Consider the following 13640-nt stretch of genomic DNA (forward strand, 5'->3'; position numbering starts at 1 on the left):
TCCCTCTTCCTCCAGCACCCAGCATGCTGAGTGAAAAACAAGCTGCTGGTGCTAGAAGCAGAGGGAATCAAGCCATAGTTCCACTAGCAATATACCACTGAATGAAACCACCAGTGATCTGCCCCATACCGGCAGAGGGAGAAACAATCTGCATGGGCGAAGTGCCAATACAGCTTGTTCCTCCCTCAACTTCTTTAAACTGATTGGCTGAGGAGTGCACTTCTGCCCTCGCCTCAGCCAAGCTGTTTTACGAAGCCTCCTGCTTCCCAGCTGAGGGAGCCCGAGCCCCATTCCTGCTTGCACTCATGTAGGATCGGGATCGGGGCTGCTCAGCTGGCGAGGTGCAGGCTCCGTCACACTTTTCCATTGAGGGTGCACAGCTGCGCTCCCCTCAAGGGGAAAGTTTAAAAGAGCCCCCAGTTTGGAATCAGAGCCCCTGCACCATCTGAAGGCAGCCAGACGGAACAGGGGCTGCTTTGGAGAAGGTGGAGACAGCCCAGCAGCTCCATCTCAAAAGTCCCTGCACTGCCTTTGATGCAGCTGCCTGTCTCCACCTTGCCAGGCAGTGCTCCTTTGAACTTCTCTGTTGAGGGGAACACAGCCGTACAATCCTCAATGGAAAAGCATGACGGAGTCTGCAACCCCGCTCCCGCTCCTGCAAGCAGGAGTGGGGTCGGGGATCTCTCAGCTGGGAAGCAGGGGCTTCATGTTCCCCAGCTGAGCAGCCCCCATCTCGCTCCTGCTCACCGGGACATCAGGGCTCGCTCAGTTGGGGGCAGGAGGCTTTCCTCCCTACAGCTGAGCAGCAGGCTGGGGCCAGCTGCATTGTCCCCAGCCCACCAGACGCTGAGCTGAAAGTGCCTCAGCTCCCACCATGAGAGCTGAGCAAATTTCTCCCAGCACCTTGCAATGTTGAAAACCTAAGCCCAGCCCAGAAGAGCGCTCCAATCTGCTATGATATTTCCTGAATACTTTCAGATAAGCGAGTACAACCTAGGTTACTTACCTGAATTGTATCTGTTTCTTTGTTCTGAAAAGTCAGTTTGAGAGCAAAAGCCACCTAGCAAGAATAATGTATTTAAAATTCATAAGCATTTATCATATTGTCCTTTTACAACTTTGAATTTGACAGATTCATCTATCTAGAAGTATAATTCTTACAATTCTATCCTGGTAACATGTCTATTGAGTTTTGACAATTTTCTTCTGACAAGCTGAACAGCAATACTGAAGGTGGGAAAGGAGGATACAGAACCTGTAGGGAAAATGTCCCTAAACTGCTGTTTGCAAAGCTAGCCTATCTATTTTATTTAGAGCATTGCACTCTGTTGGTAGTGGTGGTAGCCACCACTAAAATACAACAAAATACATAGGACCCCTGTCTTGCAAATGTGCCTTTAAATTGAAACATGTAAAAGTATGCAGCTCATGAAGGATGACACGTGTTAATTCAAGTTTGTTTACAAAAGCAGAGCTGATTCACATGCCATTTGTGTTCAGGGTACAGGTATATTCCTCCCTGTCATACTGTTCACATACACATTATGTACAGGAGGACATTCCTTACAAAGAGGATTCCTTAAAGTGAATTCATGCTGGTTTCTAAAACACACAACAATCACCCCCCCCCTATGATAGATATGGGCACCTTGTCAAGGCTCTGCTATTGTGTGTCCACATGAATAACCCACACAAGAACAGTTCAAATGCTCCACTTTAAATGAGAACTGATGTTCCTAATCTCCTTGAGGATAAATTATAATGTGTTAAGGATTTCTCAAACCGTTCAATGTGAACGTAACTGCAGATGCAAAACCACACTAAATGGAAAGAAACACCACATAAGGATGGCTTGAAACTTATGAAGTAAAAGCTAAGTATTTATGTTCAATTCAAAAATACACTGAATTGTGAATTATTGATAAGAATCAGGGTCATCATTCCATACCTGAGCATGCTTTCATGAGCATCTTCAGCGGTCCCATGGTGTACATTAGCCCAACAAGAATACCTGCCAGATGCCCTGCAAAAGAGGTCCTAAAAAGAAAGCAATCCTTTGTGAGAGGTTGTATTGCTCATGATTAGATACATTCTGTACCCTCATTATCCCAAATCAGACCAATTAGTCAGTTTGCAGCCTATGCTCCACTTGATGCATTTTAAATTGTGAAGACTTTAATATAACCAAAGGAACAACATGTATTTCACTGTCCAATTTTGGGGGGAAATAATGAGTGAAAAGAACACTGTCGTCTTTATGGGTTATTTATGATTCAATAGGGCTTCTCTGACTTACTAAATTGTACAGCCATATTCAGAGACTTTATTAATTCTGCAAATTCCAATACAGAAAAAGTTAGGGTTTACCTATCTATTAAGAACTATTGCTCACTTACTGACAGGTGCATCAAAACAGTTAAGGATTTTCACAACACAGAAAGAACTGAAACTTGGCACAAATCTGGTCTGAGACTTTTTTTTGCACAGACAGATACTAACTAGTCAAAAAATTAATTTAGTTGGAAAAGATTAAAAATTAAACAACATAAGCATGAAAAAACCACTGGAAAAAATATTGAGTGTTTGCAAGTTGATTGTTTTTTTAAGTTAACTTCAAATAACAAGTTACTTTAGATGATAGATAGTTGATAGAGAAATGACAGCATTCCAGGGGCAAGGATCATGTAGTTTCCAAGACATCTAATATCCAAACTAATTACTCAGGTTCCCTAGAAAATTAGGGATACTAGCGTCCTTAGTGCCCAGGGCACTTTTTTCATCCCAGATGGCCATCAAGAAGGAAGGAAGGGTAGCCTCATAGAAAAACCTCCCTACAGGTAAGCTTGCGGGGGGGAGGGAGGATAAGCAGTGGCAAGGAGTGATGGCACTGGGGCAAGCCTGGCTTATAAAAAGTTGGGGGAGAGGAATTACTGAGTTCATCATTACAAGCCTCCAAGTCACTTGGAAATCCCCTTTTTGTATCCAGCTGTAGCTAGAGTACTAGACATACACCAAACTAGAACTTGCTAAAATTTTAACCATGTCTCTCTTCCACATCCAAATGGCCAAAATGCACCATAAGCATCTCTTTTGAGAAGCCAGACAGCTGCAATGAAATAGGCACAAACTCCTTCCAAAACACTCCAAGCGCCTTTTATTGGGCTGAAAGCAGAAACTGTAGCAGCTCTGGACCTATGTGGCTCTGCTTCTTCACATTTCTTTTATCTGCTTGTTGAGGGGTAGAAGATGGGTGTGAATGTTCTCAAGTCACATCTCTTTTGTTTTGTGAAAGTTTGATCTGGAAAAGTTCAAAGAGTTTTGTATTGATGGAGACGTATATCTGAGACTACATCATTAGTTTACCTCCTTTCTACTGAGAGGCCAGATTAAATAAAGTGTGCTTAAAACAGAGTGATAAAAGAATGGATGAACTGACTGCTAGTGAGAAAATACACAAAACTTCAAGCCAAGAGGGGGAGAAAGCATAGCCTATCTTGGAAATAAAGCCATGGTAGATACAGCCAACTGCTCAATTTATGTTCTTTATTGCTAAATTAAAACTATACAAAGTGGGCTGTGTAGTAAAGGATAATAGAGATGAGACAGTATTTGAATGCAAATGAGCCTGGATTAAACAAAACCCAACTGATTTAAAGCTGTTCTGTACAGAAAAACTTCTACCGGTATTGTTCCTTACTGTTAGCTAGCATTCCCATTTCTGGTTATTTTGCAATTAAGTTGAAGTGTTGAATAAGGATTTACCAGCCCCAATTTGACTAAAAGTGGTGGTTCTCCAGTTAGCATCATTCAGAACCTTTTCTTCACTCATGACAGAAAGCAGGGGAAGTAAGGAACCCTACGTGGCACCAAGAAAATACCCATTTCATGCACAGTATCGTATATCTATTAAAACATTCCAGTCCTTCAGCAGAAACAGTTTCCAAAACACCTCTTGCTAAAAAGCACTGCTACACTATAGAAAAATGATACCAACTGCATTCCTTACTTTATGCAAGTGGTAACTGCTGTTACCACTTGATATTCTGAATACACGAGACTGTTATCAGCAGTTGTCATGGAATCAGACATCACGGATTATTGCATCTTATCCTATCAGGCTATTACGTAACAATGACAGACATTGTTCTTTGTACAGGGCAGGTAACAACAATTTCCAAACAAATTAAGGTGACTCTAATCAGTAAAGCTTGCAGATAAAAATAAAATCCAAGCAAATACCCTAATCCTGGCTATGAAAGCCACCCCTACAAGATCTAATAGCACTTCTTGGAGATTCTCAGGTTCAAAAGCCAAGTCAACTCTTCCAGTGGGGTATGAATCTTCTTATTTCGAGGCAGCCAACAGGAACACCCTTACCAGTTACTGTATATTGTACTGGCATAACAAAAAGATTAAGCAGGAAAAGAACATGTTAAAACGTTTGCTCAGTAAAACGTTTGCCCCTAAGAGCTGGATTTAGCAGCTGTCAGAATAAAAAATGCTATAAACAAAGAAAGAGATTGCCACTCTTATATTAAACATTTGACCAGTGATTTTGCCTACACTGGAATAGAAGAGGATGATGGCTGGCACATCCCATTCTGAGCACTTGTTGATACAGCAAGCCTCAAGGTGATACAAGGTGATAATAAAAGTTTATGTGCACTTGCAATTCAACACATTAAAAATGGTAGCCATCTTCTAAAGTGGAGAGGAAAATGAATCCTTACTTAAATAAGTGAATTTGTGAGATGAAAAAAGGGAACTTGTAATTATACAGAAAAACAACTGTATATGATGGGTATATACTGTACACACATAGTGGCAAGACAGAGGAATGAGTGGGAGGGTAGAGGGAGTTGGGAAAGAAACTGAGTGAAGAGCAGGTGTGATTTGAGAAGGTTGAGTCAAGGAGGCCAAAAAATGAGTTGGGTGTGTGTGTGTGTCAAAAAAGAACCTGTGTGGGGAAAGGAAACAAACATACCCCTTGAATTGGAGAAGGATAGAAAGCTTTCTTACTCTCTTCAGTAACCCATATATTTTCAGCTCAATTTTTAAGTTTAAGATGGATTTCTGCACCCTGGCTGCTTATTTTTCCAAAAAAGACCCAACAACACAGTTTGGGTTTGTGATTATTTTAAAATTGCAATGTTCTAAGCAGTAAGAAAGGATAGAAAACAAGTATGAAAAAGAAAGCCTGCTTAATCAAAACAATCTGCTTGGATAATAATAATAAAAACTTCAATGTTTGGAAGGGGTAAGTCACATCAACCAGAAAGTATAGAATATGTGGCAAGAAGGAGGGTGCAACACTGTCAAAACTGATGTTAGGGGTAGGGTGCTCTGAACCAGGAAGTAAGCACTGCAAACTGGCAGAACTACAGTGGGCATAAACAAGATATGATTATCAGTGATGTGGTAAAGTGTAGTTCCTATGCTAACCTATGCCTAATCTATGTCACAAAAACTCACTTAAGAATTGTTAATATTATTAAAAGCTCAAAGGTACAATAAAAATTGATTCCTATGCATATTTTATCATAAAAATATGCTGTTCTACTTTATTGTAAACAGCCCTATTTCTTTGAAATGAAATAAATAGATTTTCCTGCCCAGAAAGCTTCTCTGTATATGCCATTTGAACATGTTCCCCAGTTTTCATATAAAAATATACAATCCAGAAGGGATGTAGGCTTCACTCTATTCGTAATGACATCAGATATACATATATAATTATTTAACGCAAGTTGTAGATAAGTCACAGGATACTTACCCTGGGTTCAATAAGTGAATTGCTACAAGTTCCAACCAACAAGCATATTTATTGGATATAATAAAACCCATGACGCTGCTTGACCCACCTGGGTTATAGTGGTTGTTAAGAACTTTCAAAGCAAATAATACTCCTAAATCAAAATGAAGCAGAAAAACATATTAAGAGAAATTCTCATGTAATATGAAAAACAAAGAACACAGAAGTTTTGCTGTTCTTAAAATGCTTCTGTGCTCAATTAAGTGTCTTTGTTCACACTTCAAACAGATGAAAAAGACAAACACGACTCCCCAATTTTCTGTAAGTATTTACAGAAATTTATTTATAATTTATTTTGGTATGGGTTGTAGTAACAGATAAATAGGAAAATCTAGCTGCATGTGCATTTTAATGATTTCATTTTGAGTTGTCATTTAAAAAAAACAACATACGAGGAAGTATATCAACACAAGAATCTGGTTATGTTCTTCAAGATAATTTAAATTTAGGACGCAATCCTAAAACTGCATCTGTTGGGATGATTGGAGAAAATGCATCATAAGCATGCCCACAAAACAGAATGAAGCTAACAAAATTAGTTATGTAACTGAAAATAGGTATGTTCGTAAGTACCTTGTGCTCATCATGCCCTTCAAGAACATGATTTTAACTCCAACTCCTAAATGCAAAGTATGGTCCTTCTTTAGAAAAGCTAGCATTTCCAGTAAAAAAAATATATATTAATTTTGTGAAAAAGCAGTGGATATTTACCTGAAAAGCCAACAGCACAACTCTGTTTGTATGAAGGAACATCCAGAAGTTCTGCAAGAGCAAGTTCCAGAAGCACATACACAACTCCAATTAGCAGTGAAAATATTGTAATGATATATCCAAACCAAAAACTTCCAAGCCTCCTCTCCAACTTAATTCCCTTCCAAAGCAAGGAGACCATATTAAAATATAGGTGCCAATCATCCACATGGTGAAATGGTGAAAGATACAAACGATGCCAATCTCTTCTGTAAAGACACTCTGTGACACTGATGCATGTTTTGTCCAGTCGTTTCAGGGGTTGTAAAAAGAGGAAAACGTTTGCTGCCAAAGTGGCAAGTGTCACAGGTGGAATGTTAGAAACCCCAACTTGGAAAATCTGAGAAAGTAGCAGAAGTAGTCCAATATTTGAGCTTTTCTGTCTTCGGTGCATAATCACTTCTTTTAATCAAAGATACTGCCACTTGAATACTCCTGAAATCCAAATATAGACATGGAAGAATAGTAATATGTTTGCAATAATTATAATCAATAACAAAACTTTAAACAGGAAGCGCATACTGGGTTTTTTTTTGTATACAACTCACAGCAATGGGGACAGGTTTTTATAAAACCGCTAAATGTTTGTGGGGTAGGGGAAGAAATTAGTAGTGGCTAATGTCATCTAGGAAAAAAGGTTCAACTTCTTAAGCATGGCCCATATAAGAGGAGTCAAGGGAATAAGCAGCACAAGAAGAGCACCTGCAGTTCTGTAGGAAAAGTGTATTTTACCCCAGTAAAATAGAAATGGGAAAACCATTCCAGCCCAAGCGCCACATGCCAAAAGCAAAAGTGGGAGAGCAATAAATGTTCATTTGTTCACACATCCCTCTCTATTCTCAATCCATGGAAGCAAGGAGCATTATCAGAATTCAATGAAACATGGTAGGCAAGCAAAAATATTAAGGAGGGCGCAAAATTGGGCTGTGGAGGAGAGGATGTGGCTGGGGTGGGGGTGCAGCCTGCTGAGAGACCCAAGAGCCAGATGGAGAAGCCTGTAGGGCAACATTTGACCCTCAGGTCTGAGGTTCCCTATCAATACAGGAAAGCAATGAACAGTTCCTCTTAATTCTCTACAATATTTATAAATATTATAGGGTTGTAAGTTCTTTCAGTCAATAAATAAATTACATTTCCATATGGTTAAAATGCTACTTCTAAACAAAGGATAGTACTTTGTTTTTAGATAACACACACATATTTAAGCAAGGATCTTATAAGAGGCATTCCCCCCTGTGTGAGAGAGGGGAGGATGACTCTTCGGAGATGACATTTAAAGTGAGAGTGTAAGTATGTTGCCTAAAAGGAGAAACTTCCTCAATTAATAAACGTATCTTTAATAAATTAATATAACAGTCTTAGGAAGAGGTTATGACGGCTTAACTGAAGTCTGTCACCTCATAGGATAGTTAAAACACAAAAATACTAAAGCTTTAATATTTAATGGATTAATCTATTATATATGCCTTGGAATAAACATGCAAAGACTCGAGTGGCATGAATTAAGAAACTTGGATTTTATATTAACTTTACCACTGAAATCATTGACACTTGTTTCTCAATAGTCCCATTTTGGCTAAATAGCTGTCAGTATCCCAGTTCTCTATCAGTATACGATACTAAATGTTGCATGCAAAAGCACATATTAAGAGTCTTGGTGCCAAAATACACAGCAAGGAAGGAAGGAAGGAAGGAAGGAAGGAAGGAAGGAAGGAAGGAAGGAAGGAAGGAAGGAAGGAAGAAAGAGGAAGGAAGGAAGGAAGGAAGGAAGGAAGGAAGGAAGGAAGGAAGGAAGGAAGGAAGGAAGGAAGGAAGGCAGGCAGGCAGGCAGGCAGGCAGGCTAGGTGGAGATTTGATGCATAGCAGTGGGATGAATGTCCTTGCCCCCACTTAACATTTCCCTGTTCCAAACACTGGCATCGAGGATTGTAGCCTTTACCCCCCTACGTACAGGTTTCAAAACACAGATAAGTATGCATTCTGATTGTGAAGTAGTGGGGAGGGGGAGGAAAAGTGCAGCTGAGGTGGTTATTTGGAGTGCAGAAGCAGCAGGAAAAAGTTTACCCCAGGCTACTTGTCTACCCCAAATTTTCTCCTCCCAAAACTGCTTTTCTATACAAAGCCCCACATCAGGGCTCAGTTTCACACATTTACACATTAGTCCTTGTAATGAAATGAAGCTAGAAATCAAAACAGTTATTCTGGAACACCTCTCTGGTGTTTTTGGAATGCAATGTATTGTCAACATAACATTTCCAGCTACTTAAAACATTCTTCTTCCAACCTCTGCTTTGCTTATTAAAAGGCTAATGCAGTTTTAGACAATGCAGGATTTATTCTGTTTCCTACAATGATTTCCAAAACATGCCAAAGCTTTCAAAATGTACATACTTATAGAATAATCTTCAAGTGGATGTTTGTCTTTAACTTAAAACTGCCACGTGCCTACATTTTTGTCACCTACGCAAGATAAATGTCTGCAACTACATATTCTAGGAATTTTATTGTTCTGCATAAGCTAATGAAAGATGCATGTTTAAAACTGAACAACAGTACTCCCGTTTTCTTTGGTTAAAATGTTGTGTGTGTGTTTGGATGCTGAAGAATCAAGCACAAAGAAAAATAGTGAAGTAATATAAGAAAACAAATCAAGATTTTCATGGTGCACCCACCATCTTGCGCTCCTAGAAGAAAAAGGTGGGATATAAATGCAGTAAACAGGAATAAGAATAAATAAAAAATAAATGTAAACTAAATAATTAACAAAGAGGTGCATTCTGGCAAAAACAGAAACTGGAGCGTAAACTGCTGATGCTTGCTTATGCATTCCATGTCTGGAATGGAAAGGAGTCCAGTGGTTGCAATTGGTATTCACTGTTTTTGCATTCGGCCCATAAATTATATGCAGTTGATTACATTTCCCACATTGTGTTTTCCTTTGGTTGGGCATTGCTTGTGTGTTTTTTTTTAAAAAAAAACATAAGTTGCTTTTAGTCTTTTATTGATAAATAATATATAACAATAATAAAAGAAAGCAAAGCAAGTGTAGAAAAACAACTACAATCTGCACAATATAAAAATGAAATCAGATTACACGTGCAACTCCATCGTCTGCATGTTTACCTGGAAGTTCCACTACATTCAACCCTAAATCTGCACTAGAACAAGGCGTTAAATCACAATCCTAAACACACTTACATGGAACTAAGTGAATTTAGGATTGGTTTTCAGGAGCACAACACTAATCAAAGCTATACTAACAATTTAAGAGTGCTTCATGGTTTATACAATCCACAGTAGAAAAGAATGGGATTACATTTGTAATCTATTCATTGGGTGTGTTCAGATGTATAGTAATGCCGCACTGAGCCTCAGGCTCAACCATTTCCCCTCTGGTTTGGCTGCAATGAGTTCAGAAGCTTTCGTTTCTGTTTTGAATTAACCACAGTTTAGCATTATGTTCAAACTGTGATTAATCTGTATGTGTTGTTGAAAGAAAACACCTTCTTAAATCATAGTTTGAAGCTTCATTGTAGTTTCAAACAAACCAAAGCTAAAACTAACTATAGTTAGTGTTAGATGCAACCCTTAATTGTGGTTAATCAAAAACTCACTGTGATGACCAAAAACTCACTGTGATATTGCTTTTAAGGCAATATATTAATATTCAGCCCTCATGTGCCACAATGGGTCAGTGCATCTGACAGTTAACAAAAAGGTTGGTGGTTTGAGCACACCCAGGGATAGCTGTGGGAAGAATTCCTGCACTGCAAAGGGTTGGACTGGATGATCCTTGGGGTTCCTTTCAACTCTACAATTCTATGATTCTAACAGTGCAATTATATACATATCTACTTCTAAGTAAGTCTCACTGAGTTCAATCAGGCATATCTTCAGCTTAGTGGGTACAGGATTGCATAGAATCAGAGTTGGAGGGGACCCTAAGGGTCAACTAGTCCAACACCCTGCAATGCAGGAATCTCAACTAAAGTACCCACAACAGAAGGCAATCCAACCTCTGCTTCCAAACCTCTAAGGAAGGAAAGTCCACCACCTCTTGGTGGGAGTCTGTTCCACAGTCAATTGCTCACAAGTAGATCATGGGGGACTCTGTCAAAAGCCTTACTGAAATCAAGATACACTATGTCCACAGCATTTTTTTTTATTTACCAAGGTTATAATTGCAATCTAACTGAATAATGTCATGTTGATTCAAATTCCAGAAACTTTTTTAAAAGTGCCTGGTCACACTAGTAGTTTGGGAGAGCTACAACATCTGATCCTAAGACACAGAGCTATGGAATGATGAGTATTATGCAGGCATTTAGGATCTGTGCAGCAGCTTGACATTTTTTCCAACTCCATTTCCTTTTATCTTAGACTTTTCATGAATAATGCTGTTTGATAGCTTGTTAAGACTCACTTGCTTTTCAGAACCATGCATGTCATAACTTGCACTGGAAAAGCAATGAGGTAGTTCAAAAGAAATCTTCCAAGGTAAATTATGTAAATAATTTGTAAGCATATTTTTGCTTCCAGGAGCTGAATCACACAGGGTGAAATTCATTTCAGCTGAATACTGAATATTAAATATAAAACAAGGGTCATTTTCTTAAGCAAGTTCTTGCAATTTTCTCAGCACTTGAGGGCTCACTTTTAAATGACAGATCTGCTTGTACCAGGATGCAGTCATTAAGAGACTCGCTTTAATCATCTTTGTGCCTAGGTCCATTAATATCAAATTTCTATCAGACCATATACCTGTATACTGGTGATATCCGTTTTGGTAAACTCCTGTCATAATTTTATCTAGCGACTACTTGCAATGTACCAGGGTGTAAGTAACATATGCAGAACTTATGACTGGCATTACACATGATGTATAAAAGGTAGTCAAATGTCTTATTTGTAACAAATTACATCACACTTACAGCATATATGCGAGTAACTAATTACCTGAACTTAGTAACTTAGCACAACTGCAACATCACTTCAGAAAATGCTACTACAACAATAGCTGTGGGTAGTATGTAACTGAAAAGTTATCCAAAAGGGTTCTTATGTTTTTCTAACTTAAAACAGGCAAATTAATACAGTATAAATCTGGCATATTTTGAAAATGCCTGGCAGATTTGAAGAATACAAACAGGACACATTGAAAACAGAGTAAGATTCTTCACTGGCAGCAGAAAGGCACTGCAACTCTCACCTGCTATAGGATTGCAGTAGAGCAATAAGCAATGCAAATGCATACCTTTGACATTAGTTTGGTCAAGAAATAATGGCAATCTCAACCTGACAGAAGCAGTAAATTCCATGTACCTAGAATGGAGGAAAGAATTAATGGGAGAGATCAGGAACATTAATACAGAGAATACTGTACAGTGCCTAGCCCTCCACCATTATCTTGACTACAAATGTTAGCATAAACTTGATTGCATATGTTGCACTTGGGGTTATTAATGACTTCTCATCTTTTGGGGGGGAGGCAGGGAAATGGATGGCGGATTTCTTTAAAGGGACCCCTGACCATTAGGTCCAGTTGTGACCGATTCTGGGGTTGTGGCGCTCATCTCGCATTATTGGCTGAGGGAGCCGGCGTACAGCTTCCAGGTCATGTGGCCAGCTTGACAAAGCTACTTCTAGCGAACCAGAGCAGCACACGCAAAAGCCGTTTGCCTTCCTGCTGTAGCGGTACCTATTTATCTACTTGCACTTTGACGTGCTTTCGAACTGCTAGGTTGGCAGGAGCTGGGACCGAGCAACGGGAACTCACCCCGTCGCGGGGATTCGAACCGCCGACCTTCTGATCAGCAAGCCCTAGGCTCGGTGGTTTAACCCACAGCGCCACAGCACCACCCGTGTCTCTTTACAACAACGCTAATGAAGAGGTGTAAGGACCAAAGTCCCCTTCATGGATCAATGCCTTGTCGTGGCGAAGGGGCTTGAATAACTCAGAGAAGCTATGAGCTATGCCATGCAGGGCCACCCAAGATGGACAGGTCATAGTGGAGAGTTTTGACTAAACGTGATCCACCTGGAGAAGGAACTGGCAAGCCACTCCAGTATCCCTGCCAAGAAAACTCCATGGACAAAGACAACAGGCATATAAAAGTTATGACGCTGGAAGATGAGCCCCTCAGGTCGGAAGGCGTCCAACATGCTACTGAGGAAGAGCGGAGGACAAGTACAAGTAGATTCAGAGCTGATGAAGCGGCTGGGCCAAAGCCGAAAGGACGCTCAGTTGCGGATATGCCTGGAAGCGAAAGGAAAGTCCGATGCTGTAAAGAAAAATATTGCATAGGAACCTGGAATGTAAGAACCATGAGTGGAGGTAAGCTGGATGTGGTCAAAAATGAGATGACAAGAATAAATATAGACATCCTGGGCATCAGTGAACTAAAATGGAAGGGAATGGGCGAATTCAGTTCGGGTGACTATCGTATCTACTACTGTGGGCAAGAATCCTGTAGTAGAAATGGAGTGGCCCTCATAGTCAACAAAAGAGTGGCAAAAGCTGTAATGGGATGCAATCTCAAAAATGACAGAATGATCTCGATACGAATCCAAGGCAGACCTTTTAACATCACAGTAATCCAAGTTTATGCACCAACTACCGGAGCTGAAGAAAGTGAAATTGACCAATTCTATGAAGACCTACAACACCTTCTAGAAATGACACCAAAGAAGGATGTTCTTCTCATTACAGGGGATTGGAATGCTAAAGTAGGGAATCAAGAGATAAAAGGAACAACTGGCAAGTTTGGCCTTGGAGTTCAAAATGAAGCAGGGCAAAGGCTAATAGAGTTCTGTCAAGAGAACAAGCTGGTCATCACAAACACTCTCTTCCAACAACACAAGAGACGACTCTACACATGGATATCACCAAATGGGCAGCATCGAAATCAGATTGATTATATTCTCTGCAGCCAAAGATGGAGAAGCTCTATACAATCAGCAAAAACAAGACCTGGAGCTGACTGTAACTCAGATCATCAGCTTCTTATAGCAAAATTCCAGCTTAAACTGAAGAAAGTAGGAAAAACCACTGGGCCAGTAAGATACAATCTGAATCAAA

At 39.8% G+C, this 13640-nt stretch overlaps 1 protein-coding gene across 9 annotated transcripts in view; it reads right to left on the reverse strand.

Annotated features, from left to right (window-relative positions):
* RHBDD1 (rhomboid domain containing 1) overlaps positions 1-13640 on the reverse strand; it is a 44759-nt gene that overhangs the window by 23582 nt on the left and 7537 nt on the right. For 5 of the 9 annotated variants that reach the window (XM_035132902.2, XM_060274544.1, XM_035132904.2 and 2 more), the window contains exons 2-6: positions 11817-11884; positions 6524-6997; positions 5774-5906; positions 1949-2037; positions 1007-1060 (exon numbers count right to left, since the gene is read on the reverse strand). In XM_035132902.2, the coding sequence (XP_034988793.1) occupies positions 1007-1060; positions 1949-2037; positions 5774-5906; positions 6524-6956 (709 nt within the window). In that variant the 5' untranslated portion in view covers positions 6957-6997; positions 11817-11884. Of the gene's footprint in view, positions 1-1006; positions 1061-1948; positions 2038-5773; positions 5907-6523; positions 6998-11771; positions 11885-13640 lie in introns of all 9 variants that reach the window. The other 4 variants (XM_060274543.1, XM_060274542.1, XM_035132907.2 and 1 more) reach the window with 2 other exon arrangements.

Source organism: Zootoca vivipara, chromosome 5, assembly GCF_963506605.1.
Source record: "Zootoca vivipara chromosome 5, rZooViv1.1, whole genome shotgun sequence".
NCBI lineage: Eukaryota > Metazoa > Chordata > Lepidosauria > Squamata > Lacertidae > Zootoca > Zootoca vivipara.